Genomic DNA, 24,578 nt, shown 5'->3' with positions numbered 1-24,578 from the left:
TCAGATCATGAACTCCCTATTGCCAATTTCACACTTAAATTGAAAAACATAGTAGGGAAAACCACTAGACCATTCAGGTATGACCTAAATCAAATCCCTTATGATTTTATACAGTGGAAGTGACAAATAAGTTAAAGAGATTAGATCTGGTAGACAAAGTGACTGAAGAACTATGGACGGAGGGCCATGACACTGTATAGGAGGCACTGATTAAGACCATCCCCAAGAAAAAGAAATGCAAAGAGGCATAATGGTTTTCTGAGGAGGCCTTACAAATAACTGAGAAAACAAGAGAAGCAAAAGGCAAAGCAGAAAAGGAAAGATATACTCATCTGTATGCAGAGTTCCAAAAACAGCAAAGAGAGATAAGAAAGCCTTCCCGAGTGATCAATGCAAAGAAATAGAGAAAACCAATACAATGAGAAAGACTAGAGATCTCTTCAAGAATATCAGAGATACCAAGGGAATAATTCATGCAAGAATGGGCCCAATAAAGGCCAGAAACAGCAAGGACTGAACAAAGCTATGTTTTTTCTAGTAGTCAGTCATGTATGGATGTGAGAGTTGAACCATAAAGAAAACTGAGCACCAAAGAATTGATGCTTTTGAGCTGTGGTGTTGGAGAAGACTCTTGAGAGTCCCTTGGTCTGCAAGGAGATCAAACCAGTCAATCCTAAAGAAAATCAGTACTGAATATTCATTGGAATGAGTGATGCTGAAGCTAAAGCTCCAATACTTTGGCCACCTGATGCAAAGCACTGACTCATTGGAAAAGGGTATGACAGAGGATGAGATGGTTGGAAGTGATCACCAACTCAATGGACATGATAAGCAAGCTCTGGGCATTGGTGATGGACAGGGAAGCCTGGCTGCTGTAGACCATGGGTCACAAAGAGTTGGACATGACTGAGCAACTGAACTGAATGGCCTAGTGGTTTTCCCTACTTTCTTCAATTTAAGCCTGAATTATGCAATAAAGAGCTCATGATCTGAGCCACAGTCAACTCCATGTTTTGTTTTTGCTGACTGTATAGAACTTCTCCAATTTTGGCTGCAAAGAACATAATCAACCTGATTTCCGTATTGACCATTTGGTGATGTCCATGTGTAGAGTCATCTCTTGGGTTGTTGGAAAGAGTGTTTGCTATGACCAGTGTGTTCTCTTGGCAAAAGTCTGTTAATCTTTCTTGTGCTTCATTTTGTACTCCAACACCAAACTTGACAGTTACTCCAGGTATCTCTTGACTTCCTACTTTTGCATTTCAATTTCCAATAATGAAAAGGACATCTTTTTATGGTGTTAGTTCTAGAAGATCTTGTAGGTCTTCACAGAAGTGGTCAACTTCAGCTTCTTTCACATCATTGGTTGGGACACACACTTGGATTACTGTGATGTTGAATAAGGCTTGCCTTGGAAACAAACAGATTATTCTGTTGTTTTTGAGACTGCATCCAAGTACTGCATTTCCAAGAGCTACTCCATTTCTTCTAATGGATTCTTGCCTATAGTAGTAGATATGATGATCATCTGAATTAAATTCATCCATTCCTGTTCACATTCACTCAGTAAGTCCTAAGATGTCAATGTTCAATCTTGCCATCTCCTGGTTAACCACATCTAATTTATCTTAATTCATGGATCTAACATTCCAGATCCCTATGCAATATTTATTGTATTTATTGGACTTTCTTTCAGCACCAGACATACTCAAAGCTGAACGTCATTCCCACTTCAACCCAGCCACTTCATTCTTACTGCAGCTATCAGTAATTGACCTTCACTCTTCTGCAGTAGTATATTGGACACCTTCCAATTTGGGTGGCCATCTTTTTGCCTTTTTATACTGTCCCTGGGGTTCTCCAGGCAAGAATACTGTTCAGTTCAGTTCAATCACTCAGTTGTGTCCAACTCTTTGTGACCCCATGAATTGCAGCACGCCAGGTCTCCCTGTCCATCACCAACTTCCCGAGTTCACTCAAACTCATGTCCATCAAGTCGGTGATGCCATCCAACCATCTCATCCTCTGTCGTCCCCTTCTCCTCCTGCCCCCAATCCCTCCCAGCATCAGGGTCTTTTCCAATGAGTCAACTCTTCGCATGAGATGGCCAAAGTATTGGAGTTTCAGCTAGCATCATTCCTTCCAAAGAAATCCCAGGGCTGATCTCCGTCAGAAAGGACTGGTTGGATCTCCTTGCAGTCCAAGGGACTCTCAAGAGTCTTCTCCAACTCCACAGTTCAAAAGCATCAATTCTTCAGTGCTCAGCTTTCTTCACAGTCCAACTCTCACATCCATACATGACTACTGGAAAAACCATAGCCTTGACTAGATGGACCTTAGTCGGCAAAGTAATGTCTCTGCTTTTGAATATGCTATCTAGGTTGGTCATAACTTTTCTTCCAAGGAGTAAGCGTCTTTTAATTTCATGGCTGCAGTCACCATCTGCAGTGATTTTGGAGCCCCCAAAAATAAAGTCTGACACTGTTCCCACTGTTTCCCCATCTATTTCCCATGAAGTGATGGGACCAGATGCCATGATCTTAGTTTTCTGAATGTTGAGCTTTAGGCCAACTTTTTCACTCTCCTCTTTTCATCAAGAGGCTTTTTAGTTCCTCTTCACTTTCTGCCATAAGGGTGGTATCATCTGCATATATGAGGTTATTGGTATTTCTCCTGGCAATCCTGATTTCAGCTTGTGCTTCTTCTAGCCGAGCGTTTCTCATGTTGTATTCTGCATATAAGTTAAATAAGTGGGGTGACAATATACAGCCTTGACATACTCATTTTCCTATTTGGAATCAGTGGGTTGCAATTTTCTTCTCCAGTGGACCACGTCCTGTCAGAACTCTTCACTATATCCTGTCCATCTTGGGTAGCCATGCAGTGCATGGCTCATAAATTTATGGAGTTACACAAGCCCCTTTGACACAGCAAGGCTGTGATCCATGAAGGGAAAACAAACATACATGCATACATGTAACAAAAAAAAAAAAGAACTTATATACAGAATATATAAAGAAATCCTACACATAATGAGAAAAGAATAGACAACACAATTATTTAAAATGGATGAAATACTTGAGCTGACACTTCACAAACATAGTCACAAGACAAATATATAAAAAGGACATTAACTTCATTGATCATTAGGAAGATGGAAAGTAAGGCCACACTGTACACATCAGAATCATTAACAATGAAATACCAATTGTGGGTGAAGATGTAGAGCCTGGTTTACTGGAGGGTAAATTGATTCAACCACTCTGGAAAATTTTGGCAATATATAGCAAACTGAACAAAACTCTGCAGTTTATTCCTAGGTAGAAACAAGAAAAAAAACGTATACACAGTCACCAACAGACATATACAGGAAATATCATAAAACCAGTATGTGTAATAGGCAAACACAAATGTCCATCAACAAAAGGAATCTCACGACTCAGAAACTGTTACATTCACAGTTACAATTTAACAAAAGGATATATATAGCTCAGAACTGCAAAAACACTGTTGTTGCCTGAAGTTGAATAGCTTAATAAGTGCGTGCTTCTCAGTTTGTTGTGTTCCTCTGGCTGAATTCCAGAGTACTGAAATGGTTGTTTGTGATTGTTTTGTCCAGCTTTATTAGGACAGAATTTGTTGACCGTCTGTTCTGTCATACCAAAGTGAAAATTCTGATGGTAAAATTCTGAAAAAAGTGAAAATTCTGGTGGCGCAGGTGAGATTGACACCTGTGACAATTCAAGTATGATGAGAGTCCCGAATGGAAAAGACGGAAGTGAAAGTGAAAGTGAAGTCGCTCAGTTGTGTCCGACTCTTTGCAACCCCACGGACTGTAACCTACCAGGCTCCTCTGTCCGTGGGATTCTCTAGGCAAGAATACTGGAGTGGGTTGCCAGTTCCTTCTCCAGGGGATCTTCCTGACCCAAGGATTGAACCTGGGTCTCCCACCTTGCAGGCAGATGCTTTAACCTCTGAGCCACCAGGGAAGCCCCGGAAAAGACGGAAATGGCAGCAAAAATATTTGAAACAATAATGGTCAAAACTTCCCAAATTTGATTAAAATACACACACACACACACACACACACACACACAGGAGTGGGTTGCCCTCCAGGGGATCTTTCCTATCCAGGGAATGTATCTCTTACATCCACCTGCACTGGCAGGTGGGTTCTTTACCACTTAGCACCACCTCAGTTCAGTTCAGTCAGTCAGTCATGACTGACTCTTTGCAACTCCATGGAATGTAGTATACCAGCTTGTCCATCATCAGCTCCTGGAGATTGCTCAAACTCATGTCTACCAAGTTGGTGATGACATCCAACCATCTCATCCTCTGTCATCCCCTTCTCCTCCTGCCTTCAATCTATCCCAGCATCAGGGTTTTTTCCAGTGAGTCAGTTCTTCACATCAGGTGGCCGAAGTATCGAAGCTTCAGCTTCAGGATCAGTTCTTCCAATGAACACTCAGGACTGATTTCCTTAGGACTCACTGGTTTGATTTTCTTGCAATCCAAGGGACGCTCAAGAGTTTTCTCCAACACCACTGTTCAAAAGCATCAATGGATTGCTACATCAAAATTGCTGAAAGAGTGGTTTCAAAAAGTGCCACCTGGGAAGCCATATATATATATAAATCTACAGACCTCAGAAGCTAAACAAGCCACAAGTAAATAACCCAAAGAGAGAATTTCCTGGCGGTCCAGTGCTTAGGACTCTGCACTTTCATTACCACAGCCCAGGTTCCACCTCTCATCAGGGAACCAAGATCCTCCAAGCTGCAAGACATGGCTAAAAAACAAATAAAGAAACAAACAAAACACAGTTCCACACCTAGTAAAGGAACATAAATATAAGATAAATATTTTAGATAAGATGGTCTGTGTTACAACTACTCAACTCTGCCACTGTAGAACAAAAGCTTTCACATTCAGTCAGCACTGCTGTGGTCCAAGAAACTTTTACATTTGAATTTCATACAGTTTTCATGTGGGACCAAAAACATACTTTTTAGAAATGCAAAAAAAAAAAAAAAAAAAATTTAGTACACAGACCACATAAAAACAGGTAGTGGGCCAGATTAAGCCTGTGGACCATAGTTTACAGACCCTCTGACATCAAGTGAACTACAATACTTATTAACAACTCTCTTCCCATCAGATGTAATAGATGTCAGAAAGCAATAATAATAATATATTAAAAATGCTGAAAAAATTATTTAAAAATCTAGAATGCACACTAAATATTTTATATACCAAATTCTAAGACAAAAAGACCCACCAACAGTTACCCTGCATTGATATTTTCATGTCAACTCTTTTTAAAATTATATTAACTTGGTAAGCTGGAAATCAGCAGTTTTTAAAGCATTCACAAGTTTATAGATATAAAAGCATGCTACAGATTACAACATACAACACACAATAAGACAGAAATAAATGCCAAACAAAGATCATTGCATCAGACTAGCTAAGACATAGTGACTGTCAGCTGTGCAAAGGAAGGTGAAGATTTAATGTCATCATATTAATGTACTGGGCTCCCTTGGTGGCTCTGTGGTAAAGAATCCATCTGCCAGGGCAGGAGACACAGGAGATGCAGGTTCGATCCCTGGGTCAGAAAGATCCCCTGGAGTAGGAAATGGCAACCCACTCCAGTATTTTTGCTTGGAAAATTCTGTTAGGAGAAGCACACTGACTGAAACCGCCCACCCTGGCCAGGAACCATAGTAACCATTTGCATGAGTTGTTTTAAGACAGGAGGTCCTGGAAAGGAATGCGGAACTAAGAAGCCACCACCAACCACCAGAAGAGTTCAGGAAAGGTCAAAAGGTGACCACGTATTCAACCACCTCCCAGAATCCTTCTCTCTGGCATCTGTCTTGACTGAGCCATGTGTGCACCACCAGGAAGGACTCTGAGTCAGAATGACTGGCCAAAGACAACCTGGAAACTAATCCCATCACCATATAACCCAAGATTGCGAGCCATGTGGCAGAGCAGTTCTCCTGAATTCAGTTACCCAACTGCTCTCCGCCCAGACACCCCTTCCCAATAAAAATCTTTCTCTGTCAGCATACGTGTCTTCTTGGACAATTCACTTCCAAGTGTTAGACAAGAGACCACTTCTGGGGCCTGGAAGGGGTCCCCCTTCCTCCAACAATTCCATGGACAGAGGAGCCTGGTGGGCTACAGTCCACAGAGCTGTAAAGCGTCGGACACGACGGAGGGATTGAGCACACAAATATACACCGTGTATTACAAGTACTTTTAGTGAACGGTACTTATTTTAATAATTATATGACACACAAAAGGGTAGTGAGAGGGTAACAACTAGGAAGGCTAGGGGACCCCAAGTGGAGGAAATAGCCTGCAAGTGGAGGATTTTGTTTGTTTTGTTTTTTCCTTCTCTATACAAAATAAAAAGTTTTCTTTTAACTACGTATTTGTTTGGAAATCTGCCTTTCTTTAAGACTCATGTCAATTGTTTCATGGCCAGGGATGTTCACTTCGTGCAAATGCCATCTCAAAATGCATGCTGTGGGAGAGAGGACTGATACAACTCTCTCAGTTTTCAGGTGATTCTTTAACAGATATATAACTCCTTGCTAAAAACTAGCACACTTTTGGCCCTCTTCTGAAGCCTATGTCAGAAGCTTCCTCTATCCCTTTATACTTTAATAAAACTTTATTACACAAAAGCTTCAAGTGATCAAGCCTCATCTCTGACCCTGGATGGAGATCCCCTCCTCCGAAGGTCACGATTTGCAGTGTAGCTCATGGCTTGCAGCAGCAACCTTTCAGTAGGTTCTGGGTACTATGGTCAAAAACACCATTAGGAAATAGTCAAAATCATATAAAATGAGACTGGAACACCTTATGAAGCAAACAATGTCAATTTGCTTATAGTCACAACTTTACTTCCTTTTCAAGTGCAGAGCAAATCATGCCTCAAAGTGCCTGTGCACTCTGCCCAAAATGCCTGACAAACAACTCTATCCATCCATCCATCTCACTTCTCAAGAGAAAACACTGGTTATGAAAGGAAGCAAATGGGCTGGACTGTGGAGCTGATGAGAGGCTACATGTCCGTTATATGAACATATATGTTGAGAGTAAGTAAGGAGGTATAGGAAAACTGAATGTGGCAGCAAAGCGTTTGAAGAACATTCTTTGGATTAGCAGGTCACCATACAGAGAAAAGATGGGGTGGTAGGAAGAAATATTGAGTCCTTGAATTTTTAGCAGGATTCCTGAAATGTGAGTTTACAAAAGAAAATCTGCAAATTGCAAAAAATAAAATTCTTCACTCATAAGAACTAATATTAAGCATATCTTTATTGAAATACATCCTCTATTTAAATATACTTTAAGACATTTAAAGAAATTTAATCAGATGACTTTATTTATATTAAAATGAGATCAGGCACTCTAAAACGATACACATTTTGACGAGAGGGTAGAATATCAAACAGGAATGTAAGACAAGAGAGAAGTCCTTTTTATGTATGAGCTAATAGTACTATTGGAAGGTTAAGGCCATTATGTAAGGCCAACTTTGTGGTTTTGCTTCAGTATATTAGGGGTGGAGACCTTCCTGATGGTGCCTAATTAACAAACTAAAGCTGTAATCTAGGACATGGCCACATGAGAGAGGCAACAAATCTCACAGAGAAAATAATAAGTAAATTCTTGGGAATTCCCTGGTGATCCAGTGGTTCAGGATCTGCCCTCCAGTGCAGGGGATGCAGATTCAATCTCTGTCACAGAATTAAAATCCCACGTGCCGTGGGACAACTAAGCCCACGCATGCACATGTCACAACTAGAGTCCACGTGCTCTGCAGACGCCATGCAGCAACCAGAGATAAGGCCACATACCACAATAAAGAGCCTGTGTGCCACAACTGAGACCAGACGTAGCAAAAACAACAATAACACAAAATGTTTTTAAAAAGACGTAAATTGTTCTACACTACTTAAATCAGTCCTAATGAAAGCTAGGATGCACTCAGACTGTACAAAATATGATTGTGTGTATACCACAGTGTATCTCCAAACTCTGATTTCAGGACTTTTTCTTGCCCTGGAAACAGAACAGAGTACTTGCTATCTACTAGCTACAGCAGAAGCTGGGGCAGGGGTAAGGAATACACGTGAACCATCATCCTGAAATTATACAAAGGTGGATGACAGAATCAAGATTCCAAGAACTGGAAACAGGATATTAGTAAACTCCATCATAAAGAAAGAGAATAACAAACTCCAGCTGTCATGAAACAAATCTTGTATTTGCCCCTTCCTTTTTGAACAACCTAAACTGTGGAAAATTCTGAAAGAGATGGGAATACCAGACCACCTGACCTGCTTCTTGAGAAACCTATATGCAGGTCAGGAAGCAACAGTTAGATCTGGACACGGAACAACAGACTGGTTCCAAATAGGAAAACGGGTACGTCGAGGCTGTATATTGTCACCCTGCTTATTTAACTTATATGCAGAGTACATCATGAGAAATGCTGGCCTGGAAGAAGCAGAAACTGGCATCAAGATTGCTGGGAGAAATATCAGTAACCTCAGATACGCAGATGACACTACCCTTATGGCAGAAAGTGAAGAGGAACTAAAAAGCCTCTTAATCAAAGTGAAAGTGGAGAGTGAAAAGGTTGGCTTAAAGCTCAACATTCAGAAAATGAAGTTCATGGCATCTGATGCCATCACTTCATGGAAAAAGATGGGGAAATAGTGTCAGACTTAATTTTGGGGGCTCCAAAAATCACTGCAGATGGTGACTGCAGCCATGAAATTAAAAGCCACTTACTCCTTGGAAGAAAAGTTATGACCATATTCAAAAGCAGAGACATTACTTTGCCAACAAAGGTCTGTCTAGTCAAGGCTATGGTTTTTCCAGTGGTCGTGTATGGATGTGAGAGTTGGATTGTGAAGAAAGCTGAGCACCGAAGAATTGATGCTTTTGAACTGTGGTGTTGGAGAAGACTCTTGAGAGTCCCTTGGACTGCAAGGAGATCCAACCAGTCCATTCTGAAGGAGATCAGCCCTGGGATTTCTTTGGTGGGAATGATGTTGAAGCCTGAAACTCCAGTACTTTGGCCACTTCATGCGAAGAGTTGATTCATTGGCAAAGACTTTGATGCTGGGAGGGATTGGGGGCAGGAGGAGAAGGGGACGAGAGAGGATGAGATGGCTGGGTAGCATCACTGACTCGATGGACGTGAGTCTGAGTGAATTCCAGGAGTTGGTGATGGACAGGGAGGCCTGGCGTGCTGCAATTCATGGGGTCGCAAAGAGTCAGACACGACTGAGCGACTGAACTGAACTGAATACTATCACTTCTCTGTCCAACCAGAAAAGGGAGAAAGTGGAGGGTGTCTGCCAGAGCAAATCTTTCTTTTTTAAAAAAGGAGTAAACCAGTTCTCCCACATCAAAAAAGATAAGAAAGAAAGAAACACAGTTACCCAACTATGGTGTAAAGTCTGGAGGAGACAATAAAGTAAAAGACATTTAGCTTAATTTAGAAACACCAAAAGCCTAGAAAAAGCATGAAAACATGGGCTTCCTTTGTGGCTCAGCTGGAAAGAATCTGCCCACAATGTTTGATCCCTGGGTCGGGAAGATACCCTGGAGAAGGGAAAGGCTACCCACTCCAGTACTCTGGCCTGGAGAATTCCATGGACTGTATAGCCCATGGGGTTGCCAAGAATCAGACACAACTGAGCAACTTTCACTAACTGAGCAATACTCTGTCTATGACACTGTAGAGTGACACTAGCAAATCTGTACTTCTCACATAACTAATCATTTTAACCAAACCTTTGCAAGCAGTAAAACTGCTCAGAATCTGCAGAGAGGCACTTGAACAGCATTTTAGCTGCCTTCTAAGATTGCATTCCAGATCTAACAGGGACACAGTAACCCTAAGAAAATTATCTGTTTTGGGCAGTAAGAAAGAAGATATACTAGACCTCTGGCGCACTTTAGATAATCAATTAAATTTAAAGTGAAGTGAAGTCACTCAGTAGTGTCCGACTCTTTGCGACCCCATGGACTGTAGCCTACCAGGCTCCTAAGTCCATGGGATTTTCCAGGTAAGAATACTGGAGTGGGTTTCCATTTCCTTCTCCAGGAGATCTTCCTAACCCAGGGATCGAACCCAGGTCTCCCACATTGTAGGCAGATGCTTTACAGTCTGAGCTACCAAAAGGGATCTGATAATATGGCAGCAGCTGGCGACAGTGCAGGTGCAAGGGCGTCAGCTGCACAACAGCACAGGGGTGGCCAAGAGGAGCTACCCCACGTCCAAGGTCAAGACGGCTGAGAGGAGATACCCCACATCCATGGTTGGGGTGGCAGCCAAGAGAAGTTACCCCATGCCCAAGCTAAGGGGCGGCAACTGAGAGGAGCTACCCCATGTCCAAGGTCAGGGCGGCCGAGAAGAGATACCCCACGTCCAAAGTCAGGGCGGCCGAGAGGAGCTACCCCGTGTCCAAGGTAAGGAGAGCAGCTGCACTTTGCTGGAGCAACTGTGAAGAGATACCCCATGTCCAAGGTAAGAAAATCCAAGTAAGATGGTAGGTGCTGAGAGGGCAGACAGATTGAAACCACAATCACAGACAACTAGCCAATCTGATCACATGGACCACAGCTTGTTTAACTCAATGAAATTAAGCCATTCGGTGTGGGGTCAGCCATGACGGAGGGGTCATGGTGGAGAGGGATGACAGAATGTGGTCCACTGGAGAAGGGAATGGCAAACCATTTCAGTATTCTTGCCTTGAGAACCCCATGAATAGTATGAAAAGGCAAAAAGTTAGGACACTGAAAGATGAACTCCCCAGGTCAATAGATGCCCAATATGTTACTGGAGATCACTGCAGAAGTAACTCCAGAAAGAATGAAGGGAAGGCGCCAAAGCAACAACAATACCCAGTTGTGGACGTGACTGGTGATAGAAGCAAGGTCTGATGGTGTAAAGAGCAATATTGCACAGGAACATGGAATGTTAAGTCCATGAATCAAGGCAAATTGGAAGTGGTCAAACAGGAGATGGCAAGAATGAACATCGACATTCTAGGAATCAGCAAATTAAACTGGACTGGATGGGCGAATTAAACTCAGATGACCATTATATCTACTACTGTGGGCAGGAATCCCTCAGAAGAAATGGAGTAGCCATCATGGTCAACAAAAGAGTCCGAAATGCAGTACTTGGATGCAATCTCAAAAACGACAGAATGATCTCTGTTCATTTCCAAGGCAAACCATTCAATATCACAGTAATCCAAGTCTATGCCCTGACCAGTAATGCTGAAGAAGCTGAAGTTTAATGGTTCTATGAAGACCTATAAGACCTTTTAGAACTAACACCCAAAAAAGATGTCCTTTTCATTATAGGGGACTGGAATGCAAAAGTAGGAAGTCAAGAAACACCTGGAGTTAACAGGCAAATTTGGCCTTGGAATACAGAATGAAGCAGGGCAAAGGCTAATAGAGTTTTGCCAAGACAACACACTGGTCATAGCAAACACCCTCTTCCAACAACACAAAAGACTCTACACATGGACATCACCAGATGGTCAACACCGAAATCAGATTGATTATATTCTTTGCAGCCAAAGATGGAAAAGCTCTATACAGTCAGCAAAAACAAGACCAGGAGCTAACTGTGGCTCAGATCATGAACTCCTTATTGCCACATTCAGACTTGGGGAAAACTACTAAAACATTCAGGTATGACCAAAATCAAATCCCTTATGATTACACAGTGGAAGTGAGAAATACATTTAAGGGACTAGATCTGATAGAGTGCCTGATGAACTATGGATGGAGGTTCGTAACACTGTACAGGAGACAGGGATCAAGACCATCCCCAAGAAAAAGAAATTCAAAAAAGCAAAATGGCTGTCTGAGGAGGCCTTACAAATAGCTGTGAAAAGAAGAGAAGTGAAAAGCAAAGGAGAAAAGGAAAGATATACCCGTTTGAATGCAGAGTTCCAAAGAATAACAAGGAGAGATAAAAAAGCCTTCCTCAGCGATCAATGCAAAGAAATAGAGGAAAACAACAGAATAGAAAAGACTAGAGATCTCTTCAAGAAAATCAGAGATACCAAGGGAACATTTCATGCAAACATGGGCTCGATAAAGGATAGAAATGGTATGGACATAACAGAAGCAGAAGATATTAAGAAGAGGTGGCAACAATATACAGAAGACCTATATAAAAAAGATCTCCACGACCCAGATAATCACGATGGTGTGATCACTCACCTAGAACCAGACATTCAGGAATGTGAAGTGAAGTGGGCCTTAGGAAGTATTACTACGAACAGAGCTAGTGGAGGTGATGGAATTCCAGTGGAGCTATTTCAAATCCTAAAAGATGATGCTGTGAAAGTGCTGCACTCAATATGCCAGCAAATTTGGAAAACTCAGCAGTGGCCACAGAACTGGAAAAGGTCAGTTTTCATTCCAATTCCAAAGAAAGGCAATGCCAAAGAATGCTCAAACTACCGCACAATTGCACTCATCTCACATGCTAGTAAAGTGATGCTCAAAATTCTCCAAGCCAGGTTTCAGCAATACATGAACTGTGAACTTCCTGATGTTCAAGCTGGTTTTAGAAAAGGCAGAGGAACCAGAGATCAAATTGCCAACGGCACTGGATCATCAAAAAAGCAAGAGAATTCCAGAAAAACATCTATTTCCGCTTTATTGACTATGCCAAAGCCTTTGATTGTGTGGATCAACACAAAGTGTGGAAAATTCTTAAAGAGATGGGAATACAAGACTACCTGACCGGCCTCTTGAGGAACCTGTATGAAGGTCAGGAATCAACAGTTAGAACTGGACATGGAACAACAGACTGGTTCCAAATTGGGAAAGGAGTACGTCAAGGCTGTATAATGTTACCCTGCTTATTTAACTTATATGCAGAGTGCATCATGAGAAACGCTGGGCTGTATGAAGCTCAGGGTGGAATCAAGATTGCTGGGAGAAATATCAATAACCTCAGATATGCAGATGACACCACACTTATGGCAGAAAGTGAAGAAGAACTAAGGAGTCTCTTGATGAAAGTCAAAGAGGAGAGTGAAAAAGTTAGCTTAAAGCTCAACATTCAGAAAACTAAGATCATGGCATCCGGTCCCATCACTTCTTGGCAAATAGATGGGGAAATAGTGGCTGACTTTATTTTTGGGGGCTCCAAAATCACTGCAGATGGTGATTGCAGCCATGAAATTAAAAGATGCTTACTCCTTGGAAGGAAAGTTATGACCAACTTAGACAGCATATTAAAAAGCAGACATTATTTTGTCAACAAATATCCGTCCAGTCAAGGCTATGGTTTTTCCAGTAGTCATGTATGGATGTGAGAGTTCGACTATAAAGAAAGCTGAGGGCAGAAGAATTGATGCTTTTGAACTGTGGTGTTGGAGAAGACTCTTGAGAGTCCCCTGGACTGCAAGGAGATCCAACCAGTCCATCCTAAAGGAAACCAGTCCTGGGTATTCATTAGGAGGACTGATGATGAAGATGAAACTCCAATACTTTGGCCACCTGATGTGAAGACCTGACTCATTTGAAAAGACCCTGATGTTGGGAAAGATTGAAGGCAGGAGGAGAAGCGAATGACAGAGGATGAGATGGTTAGACGGCATCACTGACTGAATGGACATGAGTTTGGGTAAACTCTGGGAGTTGGTGATGGACAGGGAGGCCTGGCATGCTGCGGTTCATGGGGTTACAAAAAGTCGGACATAACTGAGCGACTGAACTGACTGACTGACTGACTTATAATCTGGTATAGGGTCAAAATGTCCCAAGGATTTTAACTGTCTGGAAGGTGGTTTTAGAATTTCTCATATGATATCAAAAACACTGAAGTATTCCTCATTTCAATTTGAATTTTTATCAAATAAAGAATGGTTAAGAGTAACTTCTGCATTGAGAAACCTGATGAACAACTACAAGTATAGACAAATGGTTGCATCAGAAAAGCACTATTTTGAAACTCTGAACTTTGTAACCTAAAGACACTTGGAGGGGTGGGGGTGGGGGTGGGAATCAGAAAACATGGGTCAAAAATTAAATTATAACAGTCTGTTAAAATGAATAGACTGGTGTGTCTATATTTATATTAAAAATATGTCTTAGAGAAGCAATCACTCAAGATACATGTGCCTGTAACACATACATTTATTCAAAGAAAATGCGCATTTTACACCTTTGTCCCAGGCAGCCCTAGCACTAGGGACATAGTGAAGAACGTGGCAGGTAGGATCTCATGAAACTTGAAATGGAGACCACTCATCCCTCATTAACTAATAACCAATAACCTTCTACAGTAAAGGATTAATGAAGAAAAAGGCAATGCAATGAAAAAGAATAAAACAGAGGATTAAAAACACAGGCAGTTTAACCTTACTATTTCATCCAAGATGTAATTTTAAATGTGCTAGAAGAATTAAAAACTTTAAAAAGTGTATAGCAATGTAATAAGTAAAGGTAATAGTCACCCTCTCAAGTTCTCTATTTTATAAACCTAATTTGGGAACAAAGTTTACCTGGATCCAAAGGGATTCTCTGGTAAGGCAAAATGGTGACTGGGAAGAGTTAATCAACAATGATTTTTATAAAACAATTTAAGACAACTGAACTCTTAAGGGCAATTTAAAAAAACCTTTATTAAAACTGAGTGTCAATAGTTACTAGGCCCTTAAAGTCTGCTCCCCAATCTTTTCTTCAGCATCTCCCTTTCCTCTAACCACATCATATATCAGACCTCGGGATTGAATGGTCTCTGCAAAGAAATGGCTATAGGTCAGCTACTAAAAATGGAAATTCTTCCTTCTTTTATTCATCACTGTCACTGTTACATAGCACTTACCGATCTCCTATTACTATGTTCTTAACTCAAAGGCTGTTACACCCATACTAAGTTACAAACTTCAACAAAGCATTGCAATGTTTTCCTCTAGGACTTCTAAAAGATTTTCCTAACTATGTAGACTAGAGTTCATACACAAGCACTCCCAAGATTCTGGTTCAGTGGAAGTAGTCCTGCTACCCAAGAATATTTAATAAGGAGATATTTTGTTGCAGGTGGTTCACAGTCTACAGTGGAAACAACACAATTAAACAGTCTTAAATTACTGTCAAGAGCTACTCTCAAACACATACCTAGATATATAGCTCATATGCTTAAGGATGTCTCTGCTCTCATAAACAAGGACTTAATTCAGCAATACTTACAGTTAACATTGACGTGGTCAATAGGCCCCATGCAAAGAATTCAAGGAAGATGACAATAGCAGCATGGTATACACTTGGTCGGCCAAAGCCTTGTAGCTAAAAAAAAGAGAAAAATTATTATGAAAAAACAGTAAACAGTTAAAAGAAACCCATTATCCTAAAATGGTACTTCACACACAAACTGTATAAACTTAGGACCTACCCATATTAAATAATATTAAATAATATGGTTAGGTCCTACCTATTTGCCAGTAGTCATGTATGGATGCGAGAACTGGACGATAAAGAAAGCTGAGCACCAAAGAATTGATACTTTTGAACTGTGGTGATGGAGAAGACTCTTGAGAGTCCCTTGGACTGCAAGGAGACCAAATCAGTCAATCTTAAAAGAAATCAGTCCTGAGTGTTCACTGGACGGACTGATGCTGAGGCTGAAGCTCCTTTACTCTGGTCACCTGATGTGAAGAGTTGACTCATTAGAAAAGACCCTGATGCTGGGAAAGACTGAAGGTAAGAGGAGAAGGGGACAACAGAGGAAGGGATGGTTGGATGGCATCACTGACTCAAAGGACATGAGCTTGAGCAAGCTATGGGAGTTGTCATGGACAGGGAAGACTGGCATGCTGCAGTCCACGGGGTCGCCAAGAGTCGGACACGACTGAGCGACTGAACTGAACTAATTTAAGATAAAGCTTCATTCCGTGGTGTCCCTGATTTCTTCATCTTCCCTTATGGAAGATGTCAAGATTATATATTTTCTCCTTGGCCTGTCAATGTAAATCACTGGAACTCTGGTACAAAATCAACTGGGTCTTCAAGAGGCTCAGGTTCCAGGACCTGAATATTCTGTCTAAAGACACTAATTACGGGTTCCTTAGCCATTTGGCCTAAGTCTGAAGTTGCACTTGTTACATGAGAGAGGAAAAGAGGAAGTCAACACTAAAAAGCTTCAGGGGCAGCATAGATGATTTAAAATGATAGGAGCTGGGGGAGGAACAATAAGGATTAGGTCAAATCTGAAAACACACTTTGATACATAAAGGTGTCAAAATCTAGCTTTCTGTTTCCCTTTTGTTTTAAAACGGTGCCTATTCTGATAATTTTCTTCAATTTATGATTTCTGGAGATAAAATCTAAAAGTCCACTGAATTAATGTTCTTTGACTCTGTGACAATGGTTATTACAAGACCAAATTCTTTATTAGCATTTTGTACTGGAAGTGATACTTACAAAAGACTGTAAAATCCCCTCTTCTCATGCTTTTCATACTTTAAAAGGTAAAAGCATACCTGCATGGTTTAATTAGAATCTAACCATGAGTAAATGATCAAATTCAGATTATGAGACATCTATAAGACAACCAGCCTGGTCTCCTTAAAAATGTCAATGTCATAAAAAACCAAAGTAAAGGTAGGAGACTAGTACAGATTAAAGGAGACAAGTCATGACAACCAAATGGGGGATCCCGGACTGGATCCTGGATAAAAAGGAGACGAGAGGAAAAAATCTGAATATGTAGTATATATTAGATAATCATATGGCATTAATGTTACTGCAACTTACAGCTATCAAATGATTTATCAAAAGAGAAGGTACGTGTATACTTTCAAAAGCAAATGTCAAAATTTAATTTTGTTAATTGTCGAGCCTTGATGAAGGGAATGACTATTCATTTTACTATTCTTCTAATATTTTATCATTTTTGAAAATTCAAAAATTTCAGGTCAAGAACAATTGTTATTAAAAATCCAAACTTGTAAATTTCTAGATTTTTCCAAAAACTAATAATAAGTAGTTTTAAATGCCATGTAACCAAAACAGAAAGTATTTTACAAAATTTTAAAAACAAAAAAGGACCATTTAAGCACCAAACAATTAAAGAAAGATCTTTATTATAACACAACCTTCAAACCAGGTTTTGAAACAGGAGGGTAGAGGGCACAATCTTTAGAAGAATCACATAGCCTAGGATATATAGAACATAAACTGGTTAGAATTAACTAGGTCTCCTGAGAAACCTAGGTGCAGGTCAAGAAGCAACAGCTAGAACCAGATATGTAATGACTGATTCCAAGTTGGGAAATGAGTATGACAAGACCATATATTGTCACCCTGTGTATTTAACTTATATACACACAGAGTACACCATGTGAACTGCCAGGCTGGATGAATCACAAACTGGTTTCAAGACTGCAGGGAAAAATATTAACAACCTCAGATATGCAGATGATACCACTCTAATGGCAGAAGCTGAAGAGGAACTAAAGAGTTTCTTGATGGGGGTGAAGGAGGAGAGTGTAAAAGCTGGCTTGAAACTCAACATTAAAAATACTAAGATTAGGCATCCGGTCCCATCACTTCATGGCAAATAGAAGAGGTTAGAGTGAAAACAGTGACAGATTTTATTTTCTTGGGTCCCAAAATCACTGCAGATAGTGACTGCAGCCATGAAATTAAAAGACACTTGGTCCCTGGAAAGAAAGCTATGACAAAGCTAGACAGCATATTAAAGAGAAGAGACGTCACTTTGCCAACAAAGATCTGTATAGTCAAAGATATGTTTTCCCAGTAGTCATATAAGGATGTGAGTTGGTCCATAAAGAAGGCTGAGCATCCAAGAATTGATGCTTTCTGGCTGTGATGCTAGAGAAGACTCTTGAGAGTCCCTTGGATGGCAAGGAGATCAAACCAGTCAATCCTAAAGGAAATCAACTGTGAATATTCATAGGAAGGGTTGTGGCTGAAACTCTAATACTTTGGCCACCTGATGCAAAAAGCTGACTCACTGGAAAAGACCCTGATTCTGGGAAAGAATGAATGCAAAAGGAGAAGGGGGCAGCAGAGGAGAAGATGGTTAGATAGTATCACTGACTCAATGGACATGAACCTGAGCCAACTCCAAGAGACAGTGGAAGACAGAAGAGCCTGGCAAGCTATAGTTCATGGGGTCGCAGAGTCGGACACCACTCTGTCTGTCCATCACTGGATTCTTTCTGTGACACAACATTAAGAACCCAAGCTTCATTAAGTCCTGAGCCCAGGTGTGGGATCTCAGTTAAAACAGGGGTGGGTTCAAGTCCCATCTGAGTTGTAACTGCACCAATTATAGAGTAGCTTTTCATCCTAGCTCCTTCATCTCTCGCAAGGTAGCCAGAGCAACCATTTAAATGTAAATTGACCCTCTTCACCACCCTCCCCTCCCTGGCTCCTACTGTCCAGAGCCACACATCTGAGACATCCAACATGGTCCTTCACTCCCCATTTCCTTTGTTATCTGCTACGGTTTTCTAGAAGATGTCTAACAAACTTCATTTTTGTTTACTGTCTACCTCCCCTGGACTGGAAATGTAAATGCCATGAAGGAAATGGATTTTTAAAATCTGTTTTGTTCAGAGATGTACTCCAAATAGTACAACCCACTATAACAAACCCTCAACAAAATGCAGGTGAGATGGAAGAAGGAGCTCTTTGGAAAATAATGGTTTTTCTCTGGTCTCTTAAACCACAAAATCTAGAATTTAGAAAAAATGACCCCTATTCCTCAAAGACATGGTATGGAGAGGATAAAAAGAACCACATACTACATTAGTAGACAGAATAAAACAAATTTGAGCAATACTAGCCAAAAGCAACATGTGGACTTTGGGTTTTGACCAACAGGAAAAATTGAGTCAATTGTGAAGTAAAACTCAAATTTTAAGCCAAGATAAGAAAAAATTAAACCTAATAAATCTTCTCTGCCCTCTGGCCTCCCCTCTCCCCACTGTGGATAGTTTATTTGCCTTATGCATCAACCAAACCTTTCCCAACAGTAGAAATTTCCCCTCATTCATAAATGGCCACATTCTCCTAAGATAACACCTTAAATATAACATTCTTTCTTGATAAGGGGTCACATGGCTCTCAGATATGGATTGTGTAAGCTGTAAATAACATGTTAGTCGATGTATAGTCCCTTTAGCTCCTCTGTCTCAAAAACACTGGATACAACTGTGTCTTGACCTCTGAAGAAGCGCAATGATGTAACTGTGTATGGACCAAACGATTTTCAGAGTTTTCTGACATGCTCCTCTTGGTTAAAAACCTCATGCTTAGCTCAAACACAAATTTTCATTTCTTTCTTAGAGCAATTAAGTTTTCATCAACCCAATCATAGAAACTTGAAAACAGAATAGGTATTAAGTGATACTCAAGACTTATACTCATCATAATGGTACTGAAGACTTCTTTAAGTCCTTAAATCTTACAGTCACAAGCTAATGTATTAAAATTTTTAAACAGAAGATATTTGTAATCTGTTTTAAAATCTACAGTATGAAAACAAAAGCAGAGGTAATGATAAAAATAAATTTTAAGAAGTAAACAGCTTATATGCATTTACCAATAATTTCCAAATTACCTAGGGCTAAATTACCCACCCCACACTGCAAAGAATCTATTGTCAAAACGTGGATGAATATATGTCAACAAATTGCATAACTATCATTATAAATCATTCATTTTATCAATCATCATGCACACAGAATTTTTTAAAAAAAGCAAATAAAAAACCCAGAACCTTTGAAAACTGCTCACACTAGGAAGCAAAGGAGGGTCATTTTTTTCTCATTTGCAGTTTCTGTGGTTTAGTGTAGTACTCTTTCCCAGGCAAGTTCTATTCATGAAGACCATTGGGATAGAGATCCACATGGCTACAATGCTAATTAAATATAAAAACAGGTACTCAGTTTGTGGGCATATATCATTAGACAATTATGCTATGTTTAACACCTTGCAAAAAAACAGACAACCCGCCTTTTGTTCAAATAGTAAATGTTTATATCTGCCAGTTAAAAATTGTTTAAATTAACATCTCTTCTAAAATGCGAACACTTTCTTTCATCTCTATGTCAACTACTTTAATTATCATTCATCCCTAGCAAATACGAATGTGGCTTGACAGCCAGGCCTTGATATAGTGGGCATTTTGTGTGGGCAACTGTATAGGAGACAGTGACAAAAATAAATCTGCTTTCCTTCCAATTCCTTCTGAAGTCCCCTGTGTCTAGTGTGCTGATGAAAAAAGCAGCACATGCTTCTTTAAATTATGAAATTAGAAATGATTTACTAAACTTTTAATTAAAAGTTTTAATTGTTACTAAAAAAGTTACTAACTTTTAATTATTTCCAGTTAAGCATGATGTAGCAAAGCCTCTCTGGATCAGTTCAATGTCTCCCCTCTCCATTTTCAGTCATCAGTCAAGTCAGTTCAGTCACTCAGTCATATCCAACTCATTGTGACCCCATGGACTGCAGCAGGCCAGGCTTCCCTGTCCATCACCAACTCCAGGAGCTTCCTGTGTGTGTATGTGTATTAGTTGCTCAGTCGTGTCGACCCCACGGACTGTAGCCCGCCAGGCTTCTCTGTCCAAGGAATTCTCCAGGCAAGAATACTGGAGTGGATTGCCATTCTCTTCACCAGAGGAACTTCCCAACCCAGGGATCAAACCCTGGTCTCCTGTCTCACAGGCAGATTCTTTACCATTTGAGCTACAGGGAAGTCCTGTAGACTTCAAAAAATGAACTACAGATTCTTCCTATTCCTGTACACTAAACCTTTTAACAGTTATGACTGTGCTGTAAATTCCATTAGGTTTATTTCTCCACTTCCTGAGATATGGAGGGGCTTAGCAACTTGATCTAACCAACATATATCAGATAAAGTAACAACACAGACCTCTGACGAAGGCCTCCAGAGGCCTTCAAGACCGCAGAGAAATCCCATCTAGGCATACAAGGATGAGAGCATGTGAGACTCTCCCTATGAGGCCGTCTAGATCAACCAAGGGCCTGATATGGGCAAGGCCAGCTGAGATCATCCAACTCTGATCAAGCCAGCAGATGACTGAAAAAGTATGAGTAACTCCCTCCCCCACCCCCCAAAAGAAAAATGCAGTGAAGAAACCCACACTGAGATGAACTGAAATTGCTAATCCAAAGAATACTTGTTTTAAGTCACTAAATTTTAGGGTAGTTCCTTAGAAAAAGCAAATACTAATAGGAACTGTTATAACCACCACCCCCTTGCCCTCATGATTACACTCAAGACTGTTTTGAGTATCCTCTGTAGCTCTCCAATCTCACCCTTAGTCCAAACATAACTCAATGAAAAATGTGTGAGATTAAAGAATAACCACCATCACAAACATCCTTTTTTACTTCTATTTTAAAAAGTAGACAGAAATCATTATGTTTACTATAGATGTTTGTGGTTACGACCTTCCCTGGTGGCTCAGATGGTAAAGCGTCTGCCTGCAATGCAGGAGACCCGGTTTGATCCCTGGGTTGGGAAGATCTCCTGGAGAAGTAAATGGCAACCCACTCCAGTATTCTTGCCTGAAGAATCCCACGGATGGAGGAGCCTGGTAGGCTACAGTCCACAGGGTCACAAAGAGTTGGACACAACTGAGCGACTTCACTTCCACTTTTCACTTTTGTGGTTACAAAGAGAAACCAGAATTTCTGAGAAATCATTTTTTGAACACTAAGCTACAAAAAATTAGTTCACAGTAACAGTGGTGGTGGGAGCAGGGGAACGAGGGTGACATCTGGACTTAAAATATAAGCATGTGATACAGGCTACAATATGAATGAACCTTGAGGACACTATGTTAAGTGAAATAAACCAGTCACACACACTAAAAAACAAATACCTTATGGTTCCACTTATACGAGGTATCTAGAGTAGCTGAACATAGAAACAAAATGTAGAATGGTGGATGCCAGATGGAGTAGGGCGAAAGAGAAAATTGTTATTTACTGGGTATAGTTTACTTTGCAAGAAGAAAATGTTCTGTCAACAATGCAAATATTCTTAATACTACTGAACTGTACACTTAAAATTTTACATCTTAATTGTTTTATAGTATCTATATTTTACCACAATTAAAGAAAGTTTATATGTACATATATATATGCCTGCAACATGGGAGACCCGGGTTTGATCCCTGGGTCAGAAGATCCTCTGGAGAAGGAAATGGCAACCCATTCCAGTACTCTTGCCTGGAAAATTCCATAGACAGAGGAGCTTGGGAGGTTATAATCTGTGGGGTTGCAAAGGGTCGGACACGACTGAGTGAGTTCACTTACAGACACACATATATGTAGATTATATGCATGTGGATATTCAAAATCATGTAAGAGACCTCCAAAGAGCATTTTTTTCTCCTTTGGAGAAGATCTGCAAAAGCAGCTGAAACTGAAGGTAAGGAAGCCTGTGTTATTAAAGATGATGAGAGGCCCATATGGATTAAGACCTATTTCTTTCAAACATAAACCCCAAATAGACATCCAAGAGCATCCAAAGGTCTAGACATGTCTTAGAGTTTCCATTCACACACAGGGTGCTCCAGGGTGCTTACTACAGGAGTTATTTTTTTAACTTAGTGATGATTTTCCTAGGATATTCAAAGTTAGCTTGTAGATAAATAAAAGGCACAGTCCATAACTTTCTGTTTAAAAGACTGTATATTACCCATTATAAGAAAAGAGTAAGCACTCATTTTTTTCTTTTAATGTGAGGAATTAACATTGTATTGCTTAAGAAGGAAAATAACTTCAACTCTCAGCTCTCTTAATTAAGCCTACTGTGATTCTCTCCTCAGGAGACATGCCTAGAGGTTTAACATCACTCTGGCTATACAGGAGTTTGTAAAAAAGTGAAAATATTCATCACTCAGCTGTCTTTGACTCTTTGTGACCCATGGACTGTAGCCCGCCAGGCTCCTCCATCCATGGAATTCTCCAGGCAAGAATACTGGAGTGGGTAGCAATTCCCTTCTGCAGGGGATGTTCCCAACCCAAGGATCAAACCTGTGTCTCCTGTACTGCAGGCACATTCTTTACCTTCTGACCACAGGAGTTTGTATGTGTATTGTACTGTTGTGCAAAACAAGTACTCCCTGGACTTCATTCAAAGCCAGACACAGCAATCAACCAATGAATCACTGCACATATAATCCTAAAAGTTACCTAATGAGCTTAACACAAAAAGCCAAAATATCAAATACATGAAAGGCATTATTAAGGGAATTAAATGCTTGGACTTAGTACTTCTATTTTATCTTAATGTTTTATATAAAAGTAGAGACTAATGAGAGTTAAACAGTAGAGACTAATAGTTCAGTCACTCAGTTGTGTCCGACTCTTTGTGACCCCATGAAATGCAGCACACCAGGCCTCCCTATTCATCATCAACTCCCAGAGTCTACCTAAACCCATGTCCATTGAGTTGGTGATGCCATCCAGCCATCTCATCCTCTGTCATCCCCTTCTCCTCCTGCCCCCAATCCTTCCCAGCATTAGGGTCTTTTCCAATGAGTCAACTCTTTGCATGAGGTGGCCAAAGTACTGGAGTTTCAGCTTCAACATCAGTCCCAGTAAACACCCAGGACTGATCTCCTTTAGAATGGACTGGGTGGATCTCCTTGCAGTCCAAGGGACTCTCAAGAGTCTTCTCCAACACCACAGTTCAAAAGCATCAATTCTTCAGCACTCAGCTTTCTTCACAGTCCAACTCTCACATCCATACATGACTACTGGAAAAACCATAGCCGTGACTAGATGGACCTTTGTTGGCAAAGTAATGTCTCTGCTTTTAAATATGCTATCTAGGTTGGTCATAACTTTCAATACTAAGAGAGTTAATTTTTACATAGGTTGATAGAGAGTCCAGGGCCCTTGAGGAAGAGGAGGAGGCAATCCTTTTTTTACATTCTTTCCGTGTAGACCTCTGAGTTGCTATGGCAACAATCTATTTGCCTAAGACTAACTCTTAACCCCAGGGCTAATGATTATACAACAAAACAATGTATCTTATTCAGAAACCTGTTTTTCTTCAAAAACCTATGCCCTTGATTATATGGATACAATGTATCCCAACCAAAGACATCTTGTTCAGAGACCTGCTCCCCTTGGTTAATCTTGTTTGGATGTTATCTCAAGATGTATATTGAGGGAGAGGAGCCTGGTAAAACTTTCACAGCCTTGAGGTATATATACCTTGAGGTATATATAATATCCCGCTAAAGCAGCAAGGGTGGGTACACTCCTACCCGCTTCCAGTGCCTTTCCCTGAAAGCTCCTCTCTATTCTTTCACTTTAATAAAATCTCTGCTACACAAAGCTCTGAATGACTGAGGCTGCATCTTTTGTCCCAGAGTTAATTCTCCTCAGAGACCTTCTCCTTCGAATTCCAACACCATTCAACTGTAAGCTATCACTAATGAGTTAATTATCTTTCTGCATTCCTTTTTATGGAATAGACATAC

General features: G+C 40.4%; 1 protein-coding gene across 2 annotated transcripts in view; it reads right to left on the bottom strand.

The window, feature by feature from the left end:
• The window catches only part of MFSD14B (major facilitator superfamily domain containing 14B), a 123,416-nt gene that overhangs the window by 60,365 nt on the left and 38,473 nt on the right, over positions 1-24,578 (bottom strand). For both annotated transcript variants that reach the window (XM_040227190.1, XM_040227253.1), the window contains one exon: positions 15,271-15,366. In XM_040227190.1, coding sequence (XP_040083124.1) covers positions 15,271-15,366 — 96 coding nt within the window. The remainder of the gene's footprint in view (positions 1-15,270; positions 15,367-24,578) is intronic.

The sequence above is a fragment of the Oryx dammah genome, unplaced genomic scaffold, assembly GCF_014754425.2.
Source record: "Oryx dammah isolate SB20612 unplaced genomic scaffold, SCBI_Odam_1.1 HiC_scaffold_1, whole genome shotgun sequence".
Classification (NCBI taxonomy): domain Eukaryota; kingdom Metazoa; phylum Chordata; class Mammalia; order Artiodactyla; family Bovidae; genus Oryx; species Oryx dammah.
This window is presented reverse-complemented; position numbering and strand designations above follow the sequence as displayed.